The sequence below is a fragment of the Salvia miltiorrhiza genome, chromosome 1 (assembly GCF_028751815.1).
Source record: "Salvia miltiorrhiza cultivar Shanhuang (shh) chromosome 1, IMPLAD_Smil_shh, whole genome shotgun sequence".
NCBI lineage: Eukaryota > Viridiplantae > Streptophyta > Magnoliopsida > Lamiales > Lamiaceae > Salvia > Salvia miltiorrhiza.
In genome coordinates, this window is record NC_080387.1 from 39,508,718 (window position 1) to 39,531,920 (window position 23,203).

The 23,203-nt window shown below is 35.2% G+C and overlaps 2 protein-coding genes and 1 long non-coding RNA gene across 4 annotated transcripts; all 3 read left to right on the top strand.

Moving 5' to 3' along the window:
• The first annotated feature begins 9,665 nt into the window (after positions 1 to 9,665).
• On the top strand, positions 9,666 to 11,289 carry LOC131014941 (protein RGF1 INDUCIBLE TRANSCRIPTION FACTOR 1-like). Its single transcript, XM_057943127.1, has 4 exons — positions 9,666 to 10,014; positions 10,091 to 10,279; positions 10,365 to 10,580; positions 10,676 to 11,289. Exons 1-4 carry the CDS (start codon positions 10,012 to 10,014, stop codon positions 10,889 to 10,891), a joined length of 624 nt encoding a protein of 207 aa, XP_057799110.1. The 5' UTR covers positions 9,666 to 10,011; the 3' UTR covers positions 10,892 to 11,289.
• A 2,334-nt stretch (positions 11,290 to 13,623) lies between these two features.
• On the top strand, positions 13,624 to 15,902 carry LOC131014950 (uncharacterized). Its single transcript, XR_009098373.1, has 3 exons — positions 13,624 to 14,254; positions 15,287 to 15,365; positions 15,721 to 15,902. It is a non-coding gene; the product is annotated as an uncharacterized LOC131014950 (long non-coding RNA).
• Positions 15,903 to 17,329: 1,427 nt separating this feature from the next.
• LOC131014957 (uncharacterized) lies at positions 17,330 to 18,971 on the top strand. Of its 2 annotated transcripts, none has more exons than XR_009098388.1 (2): positions 17,330 to 18,450; positions 18,533 to 18,657. XR_009098388.1 is itself a non-coding variant. In XM_057943139.1 (2 exons), exons 1-2 carry the CDS (start codon positions 18,310 to 18,312, stop codon positions 18,806 to 18,808), a joined length of 417 nt encoding a protein of 138 aa, XP_057799122.1. In that variant the 5' UTR covers positions 17,330 to 18,309; the 3' UTR covers positions 18,809 to 18,971. The 2 variants fall into 2 exon arrangements, 1 of the variants encoding a protein (XP_057799122.1); XM_057943139.1 differs by having other exon boundaries at positions 18,533 to 18,971.
• Positions 18,972 to 23,203: the final 4,232 nt, after the last annotated feature.

A 23,203-nucleotide genomic window follows, 5' to 3' on the forward strand; every position in this document is an offset into this window, starting at 1 on the left:
CTCCAACGACTTATAAGACGTATTATTTCATTTCATATAAATTTTAAAATTATTTAAATAATAAAACTTATAAGCTAGAGAAAAAAAATTGAAAATAAATAAAATTAAAAAAAATATGTGATGAACTTATTTTTGTTATTTTTGTAAAATGAATATTGCTTCTAAGGTTAATGAACTTATTTTGTTGGGAAACTTATAAGTTATTGAAAAATTATTTTTATTGATTACTAGTTTATATTGTCAAATACTTTCAAAAAATTTATAAACACACCCAAACACCATCTTAACCTGCTTGATAATGATGTAAGAAGCCCAATTTTCGATGGCTAATCTATTTTTGCTGATGATGAGTTGGGGCCTATATTCGGGTTCTGTTGCTATTCCTTAGCTCAACACAAACACCCTAAATTTTATATAGAAAATACATATTATATATATAGGGGAGCGCTCCAATAAGATTCCCTATTGTTAGTGAGCCATGAGACACAATCTCGTGCGTTTATTTCATCAATCCTATGGCTGATATTGTATGTAGAGGAAGAATTTTTTTTTTCTCAGGGTTCGAATCCTGGAGGGAGCGAAATATTTTAAATTTCGTTATTCATCAGTATATACCGTCTTGTTCATCAGTTTATACGTCTTATTCATTACCAATTTTTTAAATTTCGTCATTCATCAGTATATACTGCCTTGTGGCCCTTGTTCATCAATATATACGTCTTATTTATTGTACTCAGTGTCTCACGAAAAATAGAGGGTCTCACTGGAGCGCGCCCCTATATATATATATATATATATATATATATATATATATATATATATATATATAGGGATTGGATTATGTAGATCCACCCCCTTATCAACCTCTAAAACATTTCCAAAAAATTCCACAACATGAAAATTTAACAATTTCAAACTAAATGTTTTTACAGAAAGTAAATACGGGTTGTGACATATCTACATGAGAAATTGAATGAAGTAGGAACAAAATGGAATAAGCAAAACTATTATTATTATTATTATTATTATTATTATTATTATTATTATTATTATTATTATTATTATTATTATTATTATTATTATTATTAAGAATAGTTTTATTTAAAAAAAAGTACTCCCTCCGTCCACTAATTCATGACCTAGGGGAGGAAACACAAGTTTTAAAAAATATTGTATTGTTTATTAGTTGAGTGAAGAAAGAGATCCACAAAGTGTAATGTTTATTAGTAGAGTGGAAAAAAAATGTATTATTTATTGAGACCCACTAATTAAAAAATATATAAATAATTATTAAAAATGGATATGACATGAATTGATGGACGAACCAAAAAGAAAAGTAAGACATGAATTGGTGGACGAATGGAGTATATTTTTATTTTAATTAATCCCATGTTCATGGAAATAAGCAATAGTGCAATATCATGGAAAAAAGAGGAATGATTAATTCCATATTTATCGGAATGGTGATCTTGTCTTGTTACAAAAGTACTACTAGTCACAGAATTGAGAATGAGGGTAGAAACTATCTCACTCTCATTTCATTTTTTCCTTATTTGTTATGTTTCAAAAGTTTAGTCAAAACTATAAATTAAATCCGCTACAAATAACAATTATTTTATTAATATATACACTTTTTCCAATTATATATATAACGTTACAAATTAAAGTAGAGCGGTATCTAATGTATACACACTAACATTTAATTTTGTCTAGAAATAAATGATTTGGGTCAAGGCTGAAGTTATTGCATGGGTGAGGGTGAAGTTGGGAAGGCCGGGAAGTCAATGGTGGTGTGTCGTAAGAGGGTTGAAAGACTTGCTTTTTTGACTTTGAGCCTCTTTGAATTGTCGTTTATGGTTGTGCTTTCTATTAGAAAATTTTAGTACTTGTACTTAGTTTATTTTCCAATTGTTTTGGGAGACTTTCATTTTCTCAGTTGACCCCTTCCTGGGTTTCATGAAAACTATACTTGGGGAAAATATAAAAAATATTTTGTGAACTAATCATAAATATAAATGAATCGTTTCATTGTTGCAGATTTGGTTTTGAGTTAGACCCATTTTTTGTGATATAATCATTTGCTTAAAATTGAATTTCGACGAGTGAGAAATGATTCGTAATGAACACCAACTAAGTTTGTGTAAAGTGTATATATTCTTTGGTTTTGGACAGGGACGGATCTAAGAATTTAATTAGGACCGGGCGAGATTTCATCGGATGTTTGTAATGAATTTTTAGTAAAGAAAACAGACCGAGCGACCGCCGAGATTTCATCAAAATATATACATATATATAGGTAATAAAAAAAATTGACCGGGCGACCGCCGAGGCTGCCCGGTCTCTAGATCCGTCTCTGGTTTTGGACTAGGGATTTCGTTTTGAATTAGACCCATTTTTTGTGATATAATCATTTGCTTAAAATTGAATTTCGATGAGTAAGAAATGATTCGTAATGAACATCAACTAAGTTTGTGTAAAAGTGCATATATTCTTCGATTTTGGACTAGGGATGACAATTTACCTGCGGATAATGGATACCTGCGAAAACTCAAATCTATTAGGGTGGGTTTGAGAGACATTTAATATCCACGGATAGTTTCGTAGTTGCAATTCACTATCCATTTAGTTCGTGGGTATGGGTTTGGATACTTACTATCCATACCCGCGAAATTCGTTTACTCGCGAAAAATATCCGCGAAAATACCCGTCAATTACTCGTCAAATACCCACAAAAAAAATCCTAAAAATATGCGCATTAAATATACATTTGAGATATGAGCCAACATATCCAGGGACGGATCTGGAAAATTTTTATTATGCGGGCACAAAATATAAACATATTATTAAATATGAAATACGTTAAAATATTACTAGTATATAGAATTAAAATCTAGGGAAAATGTGCAGATTGGCCCCCGAAGTAGCAGCCCCTATAGCATATAACCCCTCTTACTCACTGTGTGTGCAACTAAACCCCTGAACTCCGAGAAAATAGTGCAAATTCACCCCTCTGACCTAACGTTGTTAAGTGTCCGTTAACGTTTGAGTTTAATTGCACCCTCTACTTCAGGGGTAGATCTGCACCTTAATTTTTTTTATTTTTTTTTTATAATTTCAGCAACCCACCTCCGGCATCAACTTAACCACCCCCGTACTCATCGATTCTGACTTGCACCTTGTTAGCTCGCACGCGCCCAATCTCTTGGTTGTCGACTGCCCACCGCTTACATGCAGCAACGCCACCAGCTTCTTCACCACCCCGCACAACTGCATCTCCTCCAACACCTTAACCTTCTAGGCTTATCTTATTATATTAATTGTGTATATATTTATCTATATAATATATATTTAAATTTTATTTATTTATTTTTGAATAATTATTAAAACTCTAGATAATAATTATGATTTTATTTTTGGTTAATTTAATATTTGTAAATTTATTTTAAAAGAGAAAAAAGAATGGATCCGGGTCAGGACCCTGTGAATCTAATGGATCTGGACATGAATCTCATTTTTTTGGACCGGATCCTGACCTAAGTAAAAAAATACGGATATGGATTTGGACCAAGCAGGATTCGATCCAGGTCCACATCTGGAATTGGTGATGCTAATTTTTTACAGTATCTCATACCAATTTTTCATTAGACTTTGTCAATTGAAAATTTAAATAAAATGGTACACATGTTTTTTCACCAATTTAAAACTCAAATAAAATAATTAAATTTGTATAATTCATTTTTAAATATAATCTTGAATTTAATACAAAAATGACTAACTAGCGGGCATATATACTATTTATTATTAATATTTACTATGTAATATTTGGAATTTATTGAGATAAATAACCAATTATTACAACAAATTATTTTTATAAATTCAAATGAATTTGGGGAGTTGCAGGTTTTACGGGTTTGAGATGAGAATGTAGTCTGCGGATATTTAAACTATTTATTATTAATATTTACTCTGTAATGTTTGAATTTTATTGAGACATATAATCAATTATTGTAACAACTTGTATTTTATTAACGATTAAATATCACTTTAAACCCAAACTAGTTTTGCACTATCAAATATTATTTCTTAAACTATTGAAAATATTTTTTTAAAACCTTGAACTAAATTTTTTTTATCAATTGTACCATTTATCCATTTTTTGGCTTCGTAAAGTTGATGTGGCTTTCCGATGCCACGAGGTACATAGAATTCTTTTTTTTTTTTTTTAAACTTATATTGCACAAAACGACGTCGTTTTATGCTTCACTGATTGAAAAATCAAAAGGGTAAATAATGAACGAGGGCACAACTAATAAAATATTGATCGTTCAGGATATAACAATTGTACGAAAATATTTTGCAGTTTAAAGTGATATTTAGCCTTAACTAACTAGTTATTTTATAAATTTAAATAGATTTGGGTAATTAGAGGGTATTACTATACGAGTTTGGGATGATAATGAGTACTAAAATTATTTTTTAAAAACAGTTTGAACATTAATCTACATGCCTATGCAAACGTTTCTTTGATTTTTATTATTTTGTTGTTCATTCTATTAATTAGTATTAGTATCTACTTTCTAATGTATGTGTTGTATTGCGATGTATATCAAATTATTGTATCAAATTAAAATAGGTTCAGGTAATTAGCAAATATTGATATACGTATTTGATATTAGAACAAATAATAAAATCACTTTAATTGTGTTTGAGTGGGTAAACCGTCTTAGCTTGATCATTTTGGCTCTTCATCATCATCCACCATGACTAACGATTTCAGATAGTTGAATTCTACTAGAACAAATAATAAAATAACATTATAATTGTGTTTGAGTGGCTAAACCATAATATCCTCATAATTCATTATGACTAACGATTCTAGATAGCTGAACTCTACCTAAGTATAAATTTATTTTAAATTTTTAATTATAAATTACAACGTTAAATGATTTTTCATTGAAATTCGACGGATTATAAATTAGTATCCGAAAATAGAAAAAAAATATACAAATAGAATAACAATTTTTTTTAAATAGAGCTGGTTAAGTTATGATTTCTAGAAATTTCAAGATGTATTTATCTAAACTTTGAATTTGGATTTGTGAATCATTAGAAATAAGTTCTTTAAGGGCATCCATAGTGGTGAGCCAACCTTGGCTCTTAAAAGTGATCCCCACCACTTTTGAGCTAACATCCCACATTGGAGAGCCAACCCCTTGGCTCTTAAATTTTAATTTTTAATTTTTATTTAATTTTATTTTAATTTCAATTAATTGTAACACTATATCTAATAACATAAATTTCATTAAATAAAAATTAAATACTGCATTAAAAATGAAAAATAAGAAAAAATTACAATAATTTCGAAAAATTGAAATCAACTAGCTATGGACCAATGTGACCAAATCGTGCCCATATATGCTCGACTAGATCATCTCGGAGGCGAGCATGCAAACGACTATCTCGCTTGTTTGAACTTCGGGCCATATAGGCGGCGAATTCCGACGGTGCTCCGATATTGAACGTTGTTTGAGATCCGCTACTTGATCTCTCCCCTGCAACATCGAGTTCGCAATAGGAAAATTGAAGATGATCATGGTTGGGAATGTCTTCGTCGGATGACGAAGAATTTTTGGAGGAATTGTTTAAGGATGACATAATGTTTGATTTGTGAATAGAGAAGAGATGGTAGAGAAGTGAATGGAGATGTAGTATTTATAGGGAGAGGAATTAAAAGAAAAAAGAAAAAAAATGGTAAAATAACTGTTGAACAGCTGAAATGAAGAAGGAAAAAAAAACAAAACAAATCTGTTCGATCGGCCGAAATTTAATTTAATTTTTTTAATTAAATGGGCGAAAAATCTGTGATTGGGCTGTGTATATCACGCGTCCAATCGTTTTGCATAGTGCGTCGAGCGTGGAGGGGGGCTAGGCGCGGCATAGGGGGGGTGGCGCGCGCACCTGGCTAGTGCCGGCGTCCGCGCCCCCCACTGTGGGTGTTATAAGATCATCTATAGTTGTGCTTTCTCACAATGTCACATCACTATTTGTTTGAGTGGGGTCCACACGTAGCTTGCTTCCCAGCATGTAAAAGTGTTTTACCTTTATCCTCGTTCATCTCTTTTTTTCCCAGTTTAACTTCCTCGGTAACCATTCTTCTTCATGCACATCAGCAAATTCCTTTTAACTTCATCCCCATTAAGTATGCCCTAAGGTTGAAGCACTTTAAAATCCTGCTTTTGAATACAAAACGATTTCTTCTTTGGATTTCAAGCTAGGTGAATCTTCTTTAGATTTCTTCTTTAAGAATTCTCGCCATTTTTTTTTTTTCACTTCTTAAAAGTTGCATTCTTAACTTTGAACTACATTACATGAGATATCCTCAATACTTAAATGGTACTGTGATACAAATTGAATATCAGACGTGAAAGATTTATTATCAACAAATGGATAAATATTTATAATTGCGGGCGAAGATGTTTTATGGAGGTTCACAAAATAAACATGTATGACTAGGTCCATCATGAAATCATAATTCACTGATTTAGATGGTGAGGAAGCCGGATGGCTACAAAATTTTCTTGAAGATAAGTGGCTATTGGTAGGGCAAAGAGTGAGTTATACAATTGTAAGTCTCAACATATACGTTGACAACATAATACAGTGAAATATTTGATCGCTAGCGGAGTTATCAATATTGATCACGTGAAGTCAACAAATAATCTGACCGATCTACTCACGAAAGTTTTAAATCGAAATCAAATGTATAAATTGTCAGAGAGAATGGGTGTAAAATCTACAATCTAAGGACGATTATAGTGGTAACCCAACCATGATGATTAGAAATATTAAGAACTAGGTTATGAGAACTAAGCTACTCCCTCCGTCCACCAATCATGTCCTACTTTCCTTTTTGGTCCGTCCACCAATTCATGTCCTACCCATTTTTAGTAACTATTTATACATTTTTTAATTGGTAGGTCCCAATAAACAAACTCTTTTTCTCCACTCAACTAATAAACAATATACTTTATGGGTCCCTTTCTCTACTCAACTAATAAACAATACACTTTTTCTTAAAACTCATGTTTTCTCCCTTAAGTTATCAATTAGTGGACGGAGGGAGTACAAGAGTTTGTGTAAAAATTTCGACTACCTGCATTCCCTAGAAGAGAAAATGAGTGTTGAAACCTACTTAGTGGTAAGGTAAATTTTTTGACTTTTAATGATTCTTAAATGTCTCAATTAGTATAATACTCTGGAAAGAATCACCTATATGAGTGAGAAGTGTGGATCACATGATATTTACCACTTGTGAATTTAAAGAACTGTCCATGGTCTGCAAATGACAAAATATATGAGAACATAATGAGGGTTGAAGCATTTATGTTTTATATTGTCTTGATATACACGAAAAAAGAATGGTTCAAAGAAATCGAGTTCTAGTAATTCGTTGGTATATCTAATAGTATTGACTAAGGATGGTTCAAGGCCTCAAAACACCTATTATAATACACTAATGTCTCTCGAGATCATAGCTATGTGTATTCAAAATACATCTGTCTATTTCCACTCATGGCAGATTGTTGAAAAATTGATTTTGAGATGATCAATATTTGACCAATTTTTCGAGTAGCGTGGCCTTTGATTTTGTAGAATTAAATGGCATATGATCGATACGTTCCAAATCGATGATCGTGGTATATTTATATACTCAAAATCAATATCCGGTGAGTGAGAAATACTTATTTAAAATTGAACATTAAATGTGGAGTTGTGGATAAAGTGATAAACATTAAAGGTGGTTTAATGTTTAACAACATTGATTAATTTAGCATTAATTAATAATGTATATAAGTTATTACATTGATACATGTAATAATTATGTGCACAAGTGATAGGTTGTGAAGCCCACACACACATGCATGCGATCTGCCATTCACTAGGGCCCAACCTCAACACTGGTGCCCAGCTCGGTTCCGATCCTAAGTCTGAGTCCTTGTTTGTATCTGTGTTTTTGGGTGATCATTGAGCCAGACCCATACTTTGTTGGGTTGGGAGTTACACCAGTAACCTCCTTGGAGTAATATTCGGCCATAATTCTACAGACTTCTGTACATTAATGTGCACTTATAGTTTGCAAGCTCCCTCCATAATAGACTATGCCTATAAATAGGACAACCACATTTTCATTCGTACACACCACAGAATATGCATCATCTCTGCATACATATGCTCACTGCACTAGTTAAAACTATATTCTCATTTTGTTCTAGTTCATCGGAACTTGTAAATTTACAATGATGCTCTCTGCGAGACGAAATAATTTTTATTTTACTTTGTAATTTCAATTCTATTTTCCTTGTAATTTTTTTTAATCTTTTATCTATTTCAGATTGTAATCACACGCAAATATTGTACTCCCTCCGTCCCATAAAGCACGACACACTTCTTTTCGGCACGAGAATTAAGAAATTGGTATTTTATGTGTTAAGTGTGGTAAGTGAAAAAGTGAATAAAGGGTAAATTTTTTGTCATTTTTAGAAACGTGTCATGCTTAATAGGACAAACCAAAAAGGAAACTATGTCATGCTTCGTGAGACGGATGAAGTATTTCCTACAAAACGTTTGTTTACCCACGCGTGTAGTTGTTGTTATTATCTCGTTCTGTATAATTTAAAGACTTTTGTATATAAACATATGTTTATTCTGTGCGAATCCAGAATAGCGGCTGTTGATTCCCATAGTAAATAAGTAAAAAAAATATTCACAACTATAGTTTATTTTTTATTTAATATTTTTTGTTTTAAAGAAACCAGTAAAACTAAAAGAAAAATGGATACCCATTCCTTGATATCGTTTTGTAGACTTCGGTTGACTTCAACCTTTTGTGTACCACAGTCTTCTTTCTGATCACACACACCCACTTTCCGCCAACTCCCCAAAACTAAACCAAACCAACACACACGGACGGTGCACGCACACATACGAAAAAAGAAAAGAACAAATTAATATAAAAATAATGTATAATAAAAATGGATGGACATTGTTCTTTCCTATAACTAAGAAACACAACGCTAAGCCAATACCAATAATGCATATGGAATCGGAACAATGTGCCAACTCAATTATCCTTTTTCTTAATTATCAAATTCCCATTTCAGTGAAGGAAATTAAATAATCATCTAAATGGCATCCGACGTATGTTGCATTTGGTTAAGAAAGTTTCAAGAGATTGTACAAGAGAGAACTCTTAAATAACTTCACAATAAATGCACATAACCGCCATCTTAACGAATTTCGTCATGAAAAATAGAAAATTACTGGGCTTAAACAAATTTTAAAATCTCCACATTACTATCGATGATTTTTTTTTTTTCATTACGAATCCATGTAAATGAAGAAGCTTAATGAATTAACCAATGCAACTTTCAAATTTATATATATAAAAAGTGTGTCCAAATTATCCTACGTATACGTGCTAATAGTAAAACTCGGACATTGACCGAGTTTTTGCAATAATATGACAATGCACTCTGTTTTTAGTGTTTAGCACCCAGAAATAAAGTCAAAATGAAAGTAGGATTAGAAATAATAATGGTGCGATAAGACCGAAGCGAGAATATGTAGCATATGAAAATGAAAGGCAATAAAGAAAGTATTAGGAAATTATTAATCAAGATAAAGAAAAAGGAAAGAAGGAGGTCGGTTCCTTGCACCCAACGTATCTCGAGGGGCAGCCTCGGAGCTAGGTTCGGACTTTGTGTATGTAAGACTTTTCTCAGAAGATAAGAACGACCCTCCCTCTCTCACCGCCTCCACTTGCATAAAACTTTCCACAGCCACCTTTCTTTTCCCTCCCCTTGTGGCCATACTTCTTTTCAGCAATACGCACAAACACAAGCATTACACTCTACACACACACACTCTCTCTCTCTCTCTAGTTCATTAAAGCTGGCGATCGATAACCAGGAACCCGCTGTCCGCGAAATCAAGCCCAAAAACAGGAGAATCATGGTTTGTATCGCTTTTTTTATTCCACATTTTGTGCTCAAAAGTATTACTTTCTCAATGATTAATTGTTTTATTTTAGGGACCAAATGAGGACAACAATATATGGCCGCCATGGCTGAAATCGCTGCTCAAAGAGCAATTCTTCGTTCAATGCAAATTCCACGCTGATTCGCACAAGAGCGAATGTAATATGTATTGTTTGGATTGTATGAATGGCCCTCTCTGCTCACTCTGTTTGGCCTTCCATAAAGACCACCGCGCTATCCAGGTTTTTCTTCTTCTTCTTATGCTAGAAATTAAAGTTTTGATTGGTCTGCAACTAAAGATTTTAATGGTGGAATTGAAAATTACAGATAAGGAGGTCATCGTACCATGATGTTATCAGAGTATCGGAAATACAGAAGTATCTGGACATCAGCTCGGTGCAGACATACATAATCAACAGCGCCAAGGTGGTTTTCTTGAACGAGCGGCCGCAGCCGCGGCCGGGAAAAGGCGTCACCAACACCTGCCACGTCTGCGACCGCAGCCTCCTCGACTCCTTTAAATTCTGCTCACTTGGCTGCAAGGTATTCATCGATTCTAAATTATGACACGACTGAAACGAGTTGTGATGTTATTGCATTTGTATTGATTTGATTGATTCTATGAATTTGTTTTATAGATTGTTGGGACGTCGAAGAATCTGCCCAGGAAAAACAAGCAGTGGTCGGAGAAGAGGATTTCGGATTCCGATGACTCGTACAGCAGCGGCAGCCAGAATATTCCGAGCTTCACTCCGTCGACGCCGCCGCCAACCTCCGCCAATTACCGGAATGCGAAGCGGAGAAAGGGGATTCCCCATAGAGCCCCTATGGGTGGGCTCACTATAGAGATATAGGATGATGCTATCTATGCTCTTTTGCTTAAACGAGAAAAACCCTCGAAATATAAATAAAAATTTAGAGGAAAAAGAAAAGAAAAGGGGTGTTTATCTGATAATCTAATGCAATTACTGAAATAGCCTTTGCCTGCATTGTACATAGAAGCAGGTTGCATATGGGTAGTATAGGCAATGGAAAAACAAATAGAAGGGTAGGATTGGAAAATAAGGAAAAACTGCAAGAGATGCATATGTATACTCTAGTTTTGTTTTGTTTTGGTTTCTTAGAGTGGTTTTCAAGTCTTCTTTGTTTTGTCCTTGTGTTTTCAACCTTCCTCTCTCATCTTTGTTCTTGTGAAGTGATTTCCGAAATTGTATATATGCATATATAGAATGAAATAATGTGGTTTTGGGCACTTTTGCAGTGTTATGTTACATTGCTGTTAGATTTTCCATAACCGTTTTTAGTAATTTACATAATTTGTTTCGTGATTTAGAATTTGAAAACTGTGCAGAAGTAACAGAACATTTATTTGAAGTGGCTAAATGTAAATGCGTTTCCTCTTTGAAGTCCTATTGGCTATTGTATTCATTGTCAATGTGTACGCAGCTTAATTTCAGATTTATTCAGTTAGCTACTTTTAAATCTGAAAAATTCAAAGCATTAAAACCAATGAGCCAAAATCTAATAATTCAAGAATAAAATAAAAGGATAAATCATGTTATGTCAACAGTTAGGTAATAATTTTCAGGGCTTTTAAAAAAAATATTCTGCTATACAAAATAACTATCACAGGATTATATTTTCAAGGAAAGTGAATAGTTCAATAAAAAATATAGTAGCCTTGTAATTGAGCAACAACGTGTTACAGATATTGGAAAGGCATAAATAGTTGAGTCGTGCAAAATGCAAATGCAAATGAATGATGACAATAGGGACCCATGCGGCATTTTCATATTTGAAATGTGCTGAATTTGGAACGAATGTTTTGACTGACGGGGGTAAAACTTCCAATGTGTGTGGGGCTCCGCCGGCAGCCTTGAACAGGTCAAATCGAAGGGGGGTGACGTGGCGGCTGGGGATTGGGGTGACCAAAGCTATGTGTCGTTTTGGTATCGGAGGGTTTAGGTGAGGCCGCCCCTGGGCTGAAATTAATGTGGTTTCTTGGTGGAGGGGTTGGGCTACTTGTGGGGCTACAACGTTTCTTCACCGTCGGATTGTTTCAACGGTGAAGATGGAATTGGTAGGTTTCTTTCTATCCCACTTCTCTATGTTTGCAAGCATGGATTTGTTGGTTAATTTGTTGTTTTTCTCATGTTCAATGCTCAACACATTAGCAGTAACGTTAGAGGAGCCGTCGGGCCGACCTGTTCCAATTTGCTGCTGGAAAAAGTTTATTGGAAGCTCCGTCGTTGACTAATCGCGCCGAGATCAAGCTTTGCTTGGCTGGTGTTCGATTACTTACCGACCTATATTTATAATTTAGGGATGTTAATATACAATATGATCGAATTAAATTTTTTGGACATATATCTTTTTTGAGGAAAATAAAGTGAAATAATACTAAAATCAAACACACACACACACCTAAAATATATATAAAAAAAAAACGTTTCTAAAAGGGTTTCTAAAAGGATTAATTACCGCTAAATTCACGAGAAATTACCGAATTCAGCAAAAATAACACAACTTCTAAAATTGGACGGTAAATACATGATCGGAGTAATTAATTTGATTTTTCCCCCGGCAAATACACGCAGCATACTTAATGTTGAGTTGGCATGACATGGCGACCAGGATTCCAGTTTGGCAACGCCGGACAGGAAAACAAGACGTCGTCGTTTTGACGAAGCAATAAATGACGTCGTTTAGGTAGAAACGTAGCCGTTTCTTCCTCAAACACCCAAGAGGCACGTTATTTACCGCCAAAAAGTTACCCCTTTTTCCATTAACCCTAACTTTTCATCCTTCTACCTCACAAACGAGAGAGAAAAGGTGACAGAGTTCTTGGGGGAAGACGTGTCGGTGTTCTTCGAGAAGCTTGGGATTACTTTGCTAGATAATAAACTATTGAACTTTGTCGGAGTTTTGGAGGCAGAGTTTTGGAGGGATCTGGGAAGAAATATCCAACAGGTAGGCCCTCTAAATAATTGTTTAAGGTATTTTTCCATGAAAGTTTTGTTATTTTTTGCATGGCTCAAAGATCCCTTTTTTGGCTTATGCAGTGATTTTTTTTTTTCGTTTTTCTTCATCATGGTGGTAGATTTATGAAGTTATGTGGTGAAGAATCTTATTTAGGAGGTTCTGTAGACTGGAAAACAAATCTAGATCGAGATAAGTTTGGTTATTTTGATCTTATGGAGTTAGTGAAGAGCATAGGGTTTCCTGCTTCTACCAAAGTCTGGTACAAGACTTCTAGTGATGCTTATAGGGAGATAATCAGTGATAAGGAGGTAATGGAGTGGTTTACCACGATTCTTGATCACACTAGGGTGGGTAATGTGTTTATTGTGGGTGAGAAAGTTGACAAGGGTAAGGGTAAGCTTGTTTAAGGTCTGGTACAAGACTTCTAGTGATGCTTATAGGGAGATAATCAGTGATAAGGAGGTAATGGAGTGGTTTACCACGATTCTTGATCACACTAGGGTGGGTAATGTGTTTATTGTGGGTGAGAAAGTTGACAAGGGTAAGGGTGTCACAACCCAAAACCGTTTACTTCCTTTGGAAATTTTATTTGAAAAATTATTAAAGTTTCAAGTTATTAATATATATATATATATATATATATATATATATATTTATGAGTCGAATTTATGAGTATGTCTAGTCGCGCCCTAGTTAGATAGATAATTTTAAGTTTTTAGCAAATAAAAACTCTTATACTCAAAGATTGGGCCATAAAAATATATTAGCAATAATCTCTATAATGGGCCTTATGTATTTATTTATGTTTCATTGGGCTTGGTTTGAATTAGAGCCTATAATTTTTAGCAATTTCCTTCTTCAAACAGCAATCACGTGTATTTTATTTTAAGCCACAATTTGTTTCCATTTTCAGCCACAAATCTTAATTCTTGGCAGTCAAGTTTTCCTCTTCAGCCATTCAAATTTTCCTCAATTTTGTGCAGCCACATTCGTTCCATTTTTATCTCTTCACTAATTTTTATCATTTATTTCATGTTTATCTTTCAAAATCAATTCACTTATCTACTTCTTCGATCATTATCTTCTACACCTTAACCGCCATACTTTTGTATTCATTCACGGCTATGTATATAGCCATCAGATTCATCAGCCTCTATCATTTTTCACCTTCCTGTGAGACCTCAAACTTGCTCAGCACATCTCTTCGATCATCTCCTTCTATAGAGCTTCAGTTGGTAAATTTATTTTCTGTGATTTTAAATCATCACAGCAACTCTATTTCTCCTCTTTTGTGTTGTGCAGAAACACTGAGTAATTTTTATTGTTGAATCAAATTCAGCATACACATGCTTCTAATCCAACAATTTTCCTAAATCATTCATTTAATTCATGAGAAAAAGAAAGAATAAAATGAAATTAGAGACATAGAGGTAGAGTGGAGATGGGAGAATTTTGGGGGAACAGCTGTTGTCGAGCAGGAAAGAGGGTAGGAGGCGGCGACCTGCCAACTGCTGCTGTCGGTGGCGGTGGCGGTGGCGGCAACGGCTGGTCGAAGATAGAGGAGGGGGCAGAGGAGGCGCCGCAGCATCGGCTTTCCCGATGGCTGTTAGGCTGAGGGGAAGCAGAGAGAGGGGGATGGCTGAAGAACAGCGCCGCCGGCGCTGTGCGCCACGGCGGCCGTAGGGAGGAGACAGGGGCGGCGGCGCGGTCTCGGCTCTGCTGTGCTGTTCCGGTCGAAGGAGGAGGTGGCTGGGACGGCGAGGACAGGGGCAGGGGAGGATGAAGGGAGATAGGAAGATAGGGAAGGAGAGTGAGGAGGTAGGAGCCGCCGGCCTCCGACGACGGCGCGGCGGCAGGGCACCGAGAGGGAGAGAAGAAGAGAGGGAGTGAGGCTGCGTGAGTTTGTGTGTTGGTGTGTGTTGGTGAGTTTAAGTTAGGGTTAAATGATGGGCTGAGAAATGGGCTTTAAACTGGAGCTTAATTTTATTTAAATAGTTGGGTTTAATTTTAATTACCTCATGGGCTCAATTTCACTTAAGTAATTGGGCTTAATTTTAATTATTTTGAGCTGCATATTTCTTTTAATTAAGTTGGATTTATCCTTAAATTATTTTACTAATCAAAATTTTCATAAGAAATTATATCTTATTATTTAAATTATTAAATCAATGATTTTAATGGTCTTATATAAAATTCTCAAAGTTTATATTATTTTTCTAAAGTTCAATTAGGCCCTTATATTTTATTATTTGAATTTATCTGACTAGGTGCGGCGCGACTAGGAAGTTACTTTTATTTGATTTACTCAAGTTAGCATTCAAGTTGAAGTTCAAGTTCAAAGTCCAGGTGTGGGATTTATTTCAGTATATGCTGTGGTTAATCTTTGTCCAATTTAATATTATGTGTTTACCATATGTGAGTTGCATTAAATTATATCGCTAGGGGCCCGCTCAATGGGTCCAGGACATTAAAGTCCTTGGTATGCCACAATGCGATTTCATGTTAAAGTTATGGTTGCAACCAGTCGCCAGGGGCCGGCTCAATCGGTCCAGGACGGAAAGGTCCTTGGTATGCCACAGTGCGACTTTCAGTTACGAATGTATTGATCATATGTGATTCTCATTTTATTAACGTGGACAATGATTGCATGTTCCCACACTGAGTGTACCCTGTATGCTCATCCCATATTTAACAATTTCAGGTTTTAAAGGCCGGAGGCGCGTGGAAGGTCGAATGGCGAGTCAAATATCTTGTATTTAGCTTTAACTAAAGATGTTATTTCGAATAAATATTTTAAATAAGATATTTATTTCTTTATTTTCACATTAAATATCTATTTATAGTCATGATTTTTCCGCGTGCGTTTTCATTTAAAATTTAAAATGAATTTGGGTGTCACAAAGGGTAAGCTTGTTTAAGCTGTTTCTACTAGTGAAACACTAGATGTTGACAAGGGTAAGGGTAATTGTATTGAAGAAGAAATGGGATATTCGGAAGCACATGATGAAGAAGCATTGTCTGACCACTATAATGACTGGTTATTGGGCATTGATGATGACAGTGATGATGAATCCTATTCACCATCAACATATATGCCTTCTAGGGAGGATGATGGGTTGGATGATTTAGAGTTAGCCTCGGGTGATGAGGAATATATTCAGTCTAGAAAGAAAAAAAATCTTATTGCAAATAAGAAATTCTTTGAGATGATAGTTGATGATGTTAGGATTGAGCAGGACCTACAGGGGGGTTACTTGTCTGAGTATGAGTCATCAGATAGGCCTGTCAATTCTGATGAAATTGATGAGGATGAGGTATTTGTCAAACGTAGGGTTAAGAGGGTTGTATATGACCCAAAATGTGACCATAAAAACTTAGATATTAAACTTGGTTTGAGATTCCAGGATGGTTGGGAATGTAGGGAGGCTCTCACTACTTGGGCAATAGAGAATGGAAGGTACATCCATTTTAAGAGGGTTGCTGCTGATAAATGTGAGGCCTATTGTGATCCTCCTTGTACATGGAGGGTTTATGCTAGTATAGTGAAGGGGGAAGGTTGTTTTAAGGTGAAGTCAGTGGGTGATAGGCACAAGTGCACTAAGTCCATGAATAATAAGTTGGTGAGTAGTAAGTGGATTGCAAACAGGTATGTAAATGTCTTCAGAATTAGGAATAATATAAGCATTCCTAAATTAAGAAAAGACATTTGGACAAGTTTGCAACCAAAGTGGGGGAGAGATAGGCTTTACAAAGCTAGGACAATAGAAAAATAACTTGTTAGGGGGACAGTGACTGAGCACTATGGGCTAATAAAGAACTACATAGCTGAGAATAGAAGGGTAGATCCTACTGGCAGGTTTGAGCTACTTACAGGTGAAGGTAATGTTTTCAAGGCATTGTATATGGGATATACAGCCTTGAGGAAAGGATTTAAGGTGGGGTGTAGACCTATCATTGGTTTGGATGGATGCTTTTTGAAAACATGTTTGGCAGGGATACTTCTTGCTGCTGTTGATGAAGATGGCAACAACCAAATGTATCCTTTGGCTTGGGCCGTGGTAGATATTGAAAATGAACTCAATTGGAGTTGGTTTATAAAGTGCTTGTGTGAGGATTTTGAAATTGCAAATGGTGATGGATGAACTTTCATTTCAGACCAGCAAAAGGTTAATGTTCCTACCATACTTCTATTTAACTTTATGATACTATTATCATTGTGTTACATAAGAGTATTTGACACATTTATTACATTTCAGGGTCTAGAAAATACCGTTGCCAACATAGTTCTTTATGCCAAGCATAGGAACTGTGCAAGGCAAGCATACATGAATTGGAAAAAGCAAGGCCATACTGGAAGCATCTTTAAGAACCTTTTCTGGAGAGCAGTGAGAGCTTTTTACAAAGATGAATACAAAAGAGTGCTTGAAGAGATGAAGGCAGAATCTGTGGGGGCTTATCAAGATTTCAGAGATAGGGAAGTCCAAAGGTTTTGTAAAGCCTTTCTTCCTACAAAGACGTACTCTGATATGATTGATAACAACATTGTAGAGACCTTCAATGGTTACATCATCAATGCAAGAGGGAAGATGGTGATACATATGCTGGAAAAAATTAGGACCTCAATCATGGTGAGGCAGGAGAAGAAATGTGAATCAATTGGTAAGGTCACTGATACTTTATGTCCTGAAATTAGGAAGAAATTGGAGAAGTTGAGGTGGTTAAGCAGGAATTGTATTCCATTTCCTGCTGTTGGTGGAAAGTTTGAAGTTCTTGCTGAAATTGACAAATTTGTGGTTGATATAGAGCTGCGAACTTGCAGTTGTAGAATGTGGCAGTTAACAGGGATTCATTGTGTCCATGGAATCTCTGCAATTCAATACAGTGGGTTGGATGTTGGAAATTTTGTTGTAGATTGGTATCATGTGGATAGGTACAAAGAATGCTAGAAGTATGGTTTGGCACCATTGAATAGACAAAGAATGTGGCTGGTGGTGGATAAAGACAAAGTGCAACCTCCTCTTGTAGAAGCATGCCTGAAAGGCCAAAGAAGAGAAAAAGGGCACCTGAAGAGAGAGACCCTAAAAACCCAAACAAGCTTAAGAGACATGGGTAGATAATCACATGCAACAACTGCAATCAGCTTGGACATAATTCCAGAACATGCACCAACAGGACAGTTGCTAAAGAGCTATCTTCTCATTCCCATTTTAATAGAACAACTTTCTAATTGATGATGGTTTACTAATGTTATTTAACTCATAAATATGCATAGGCAAAGAGAGGGCGCCCAATGAAGAAGGCTGACAAGGATGCTGCTTCATCCACCACAAGGGAAGAGACTAGTCAAGCAATTGCAGCTATGGAGAAAAATGTTACCAGAAAAGGTGTTGCAGTTTATACATGTATAGGCACGGGTAACATCTACTATCACGTAAGCACAAATATCACCATATTTTAACATATTCTAGAGTTGGTTTGTTACATGTACTAATTTTTCTTTATATGTCAAATAGATGCCACAAAACAGACAAGTGACTCATGTTAACAAAGCCACTGGAAGCAAGGGAAGTGGAAGCAAAGCCACTGCAAGCAAAGGGAGTGGAAGCAAGGCAGGTGCAAGCAAGGAGATTGGAAGCAAGTGGAAGAAACAAACAAATGAAGGAACAAATGTGGAGATGGCTGCCCAAAATGTTGGAGTTGTTAACACACAAGAAAGTAGGTGTTCAACAGGAGGCACGGGAGAATTCAATCAAGAAAGCTCACGTCATGGAGACTTAACTCAAGTGTAGTTCATCAAGATTTGGCTGTCGATCAAGGCAACTGTTGTTTTTATCTTTTGGATCAAGATTTGTTGTTTTTATGAACAATTTGGCTCAGTCAGTGTTTGTGTAAGACATTATAAACAAGCTTTCATTATTTTGTGAATGAATGCCATTGATTTCAACTTTCAAAGTTCAATTCCTTATTTACATTCATGTATATTCTCAACATTTAATAGGTAAACAAGCTTCCATTGATTGAAAATTAGCTTGATACATAGTAAAGTGGTTGTACAAAAGTTACCATATTGGTAACTTCTTAATCTAACTAACCTTAAACATACACTAAAACAAAGCAAACAACCAAAATGGCTATCATATTCTTCAACAATTTGATCTCCTCCTTCAACTTTGGAATTTCATCTTCCATTTCATGGTGCTCCACAATGATAAAGCCTTATCCCAAGCTATCTCTGCCTCCTCCTTCAACTCACTGTATTCAAAGGATTTCCGGCGAAGTTCATCTTGAAGTGCATCCCTCTCATGTTTCAGCTTAGCAATGTAATTCCTCTGCAAATCAGTTGGCCTCGGGTCGAGAAACTCAAAGAAAGAACATGATTCCTCATGCCATTCACAACAAACAACATTATAGTGATGAAAACTGAAATCTATAAAACTGGTTACTTACATCTTCTTTGGGACAGCGATAGAACCTCATTGTCGGGTTAGCATCAGTCCACAAAATTCGGATTTCACATGGAAGGTCATGGGTGCATATTCGATGACTCATCTTATCGAATCTGGAAGAAATAAGAAGAAACCCTAGCTTCAAAATTTAAAACTGAAGCAATTTGGGAATAATAAGTTGAATTTAAATTGAGTTGGGAAAACATGGCAACAACGTCATTTTGTTGTTTACGACGTCATTTAAGACAAGGATCGAAACGATGTCATCTGCTTTCACCGTCCGGCATCGCCACGTGGGTACGCCGATTACCAACTCAGCTTTAATTATGCCGCGTATGCTCACCGGGGGAAAAACCAAACTAATTACTCCGATGATGTATTTACGAGCAAAATTAAAAGGTCGTGATATATTCCTAAATTTGGGAATTTCTCGGGAATTTAGTGGCAATTAACCCTTTCTAAAAAGCCACAACTATAAAAAATATAGCAAAAGTAGCCATTTTGTAGTGAAAAGACAAGTATATCCTCAGTGGAGCCCATAAATAATATAACAATAATATATTTAAAAAATGGCTAATCCAGCAAAATTCCTCTCTCTCTCTCTCGATTTATTCTTGGGGATCCTCCAACACGTGCAATACTTATTTTTCTTGCTTTTAATTTTTTTTGTTCCTCCAACTTCTGTGCTGACACGGCTATCACAATATTAATGTAACTATTTATTGGAGAAAACAATAAAATAAAAGGGGATCAATTGCTTCTCTCTCTCCGGCGCAACTCAACTGCTTCTCTATTCGGCGCGGCCAGGACCCCTCTCATTCTTCTCTCTTTCCCTCTCCCAAACCCTCTTCCTCTTCCTCTTCCCCGCCGCACCCAAGCTGCGACCGACGGGCTTGAGAACACATTCTTTGTGGTCGACCTTGAGAACGGACATGTGACTGTCGTGAGTTTGAGTTGGGCGAGATCCCTTGTCGTCACGCTTGTGCTGCTATAAGGTACGTTTGGATTTTAACTCACTTAAAGCTCATTCAAAGACATTTTGTGAAACATGCTACATTAACAATCTTCATTAACACTTAATATATTTTGGTACTGAAGGATGCTATGCAATTTTGTAGCTTTTCTTTTTTGAAATTCAATTGAATTATTTGAAATCTCGTAGTATTAGTTTGTCATAATCTTATTATTTGTCTTAATTATTTTATCTTACTTGTTTACTATCTAATTTCAAATAATTCAATTGAATTATTCACATTACACTTTACGTCTAATTATGTTGCCCTAAGCACATTAGACTTTCACGCATATGTCAAGTCTATAAAATTCAAACTTTTATTTTTTAACCGGAATTTGACAATTTGAGAAATTTTAACTAAAACAATAATTGAAAGATTTAATACTTGTTTACTAAATACTAAGTGTTGAAAATTAATTCTAGATAGAAATTACGTGATGCATTAATATGATTTTGAGCAATAGTAGGACCAGTCATTTGAATTATCATCTTCTTATGTTTCGCTTGGGTTGATTGAAAAAATTTGATTGATAATTTGACTCGTTATAAAAAAAGTCTTATATTTTTATAAATAAATAAAAAAAATCTAATATATGTAATAATTATATTTAGGTTAAATATCATATTAAATCTTAAATTATATCTGTTTTATCAAAAATTTCTCGAACTATAAGAAATATTTTTTAAAACCCCAAACTATTAGGTTTGTATAAAAAATCTCCCCCTTCTATTCTAGCAAATGGGGAATTTAACTCTTATCTTTTGTTTTGGGGATGCTATAGAAGTAATGTATTTGAAAGCTAACTTTTTCTTTTTCGTATATTTTTCTACCATTAGGCGTGCTGGTTTAAGCATCACTGGCTTTGTGGGCCGATATTTCAAATAATATGCCTTGTTGGAGACTTATATGCAGCTCGCATCGTGCCCGCACCACATCTAACATCGTGGGATGTACCGAAAGGAGTATCGTCGTATATTGTCCGACCCCCAATTATCAAACGTCAGTCAGGTCGTCCTAAGATGACACAGGCACAGTCCAATGTTGAGAGTTCGTCGAGAGCAAGCAGTAAAATATGCTTGCGCTGCAAGGTTGTGGGGCACAACAGACGTGCGTGCACAACATCACTCGTGTTGGGAGACGTAGATTTGAATGAACCAGCGGGAGATGAAGAACAAGAAAAGCAAGAACAAGTAGTTGTTCCAAGAAGGCGGCGCAAGAAGAAGTGTAGTGTTTGCAAGAGCGAAAAGCATACAAGAAATTTATGTCCTACACAGGTTGGTGAATCTTAAGTGTCATTTTTCATTTAAATGTGACTATGTAGCTTGGACCGTATTGTTATTATGGATGGATGTTATCGTTTTGGACTATGTTGTTGTTGTGGATGGATGGATTGTTGGAGCTTTGTTGGTTGTAGGATGAAATTGTGATTAAATTATGTAATCGTGTACTATTATTGTACTGGAGAACTAGGTTTTGTGTACAATTTCGTGCACTTGATAACTATGGATGATGCCAGGTTTTGTGTTCCTTTTTATGTTCTAATTTATAGATTTCGTGTACTATTCGTGTACTGAAGAAATAGGTTTTGTGCATGACTTCGTGCACTTGATAACAATAAATAATAACAGGTTTCGTGTATATGTTTACAGGTTTTGTGTACTATTTCGTGTATATATTTACAGGTATTGTGTACAATTTCATGCACTTGATAACAATGTATAACCAGGTTTCGTTTACTATGTCGTGTATTGAAGAACATGTTCAAGTGTGCACGATATTGTACACGACTATGATCTTTTGGACACTGCACTAGACACGAAATCAAATAACATACTTTTAAATGGTTCGGCATCGATATGGATGTTAACATTTTCATTTTCATTTTCATTGAGAATTATGCTTCAAATCTCAAAATAAACTTACTTAACACGATTTTATTGATTTCTCTATTAAATTAGTGACACTTAAAACTTACAACTTTGTAAGATAATGCACATAAATATTAATGAAGTAACTTAAGATTAATACGAATAATAAGTCATATTGTTGTTTTAAAGTAATTCTTAGTAAAGATTATAAAAACTACTCAATTGGTTCATTACATCAACTTATAATGATCGATCGGTTCAAAAATCGATCTAAAATCAGTCATCCTATATAGTGCACGAAATTATATGCACGTAAAACATGTTAGTTTTTGGGGGTTTGGGGATGGGAGTGGTGGGGTGGGTCAGTGGTGAAAATTGCAGATTTTTGGAAAAGTGCAATGCATTTTTTGTACAATTTGATGCATTTGTGTGTGTTCTGTTATGCATTTTTATGTGAAATTTTATGTATGAAAAACATGTTGTCCTAGAAAATCTAAAAAAAATCAACAAAAATATATATATAAAAAAATACTTTAGTTTTTTTAATATCCGAAAATGATTTTCCGATTTTACCCCTGTGCAGATTTTGCCTTGCAATGCCTTGGAAGCTCCTTGCCACGTGTCACAATCTTGATGCGCCACATGTCTGAAATGTGTGGTCAAGATTGGGTACTACGGTATTACATTAAGATATGGTACTACAGGAACCCATCCTTATATATATATATATATATATATATGGGCGCGCTCCAGTGAGACCCCCTATTTTTCGTGTAACATGGGTACAATGAATAAGACATATAATACTAATGAACAAAACGTATATCTAATGAACAAGATGTATATACTGATGA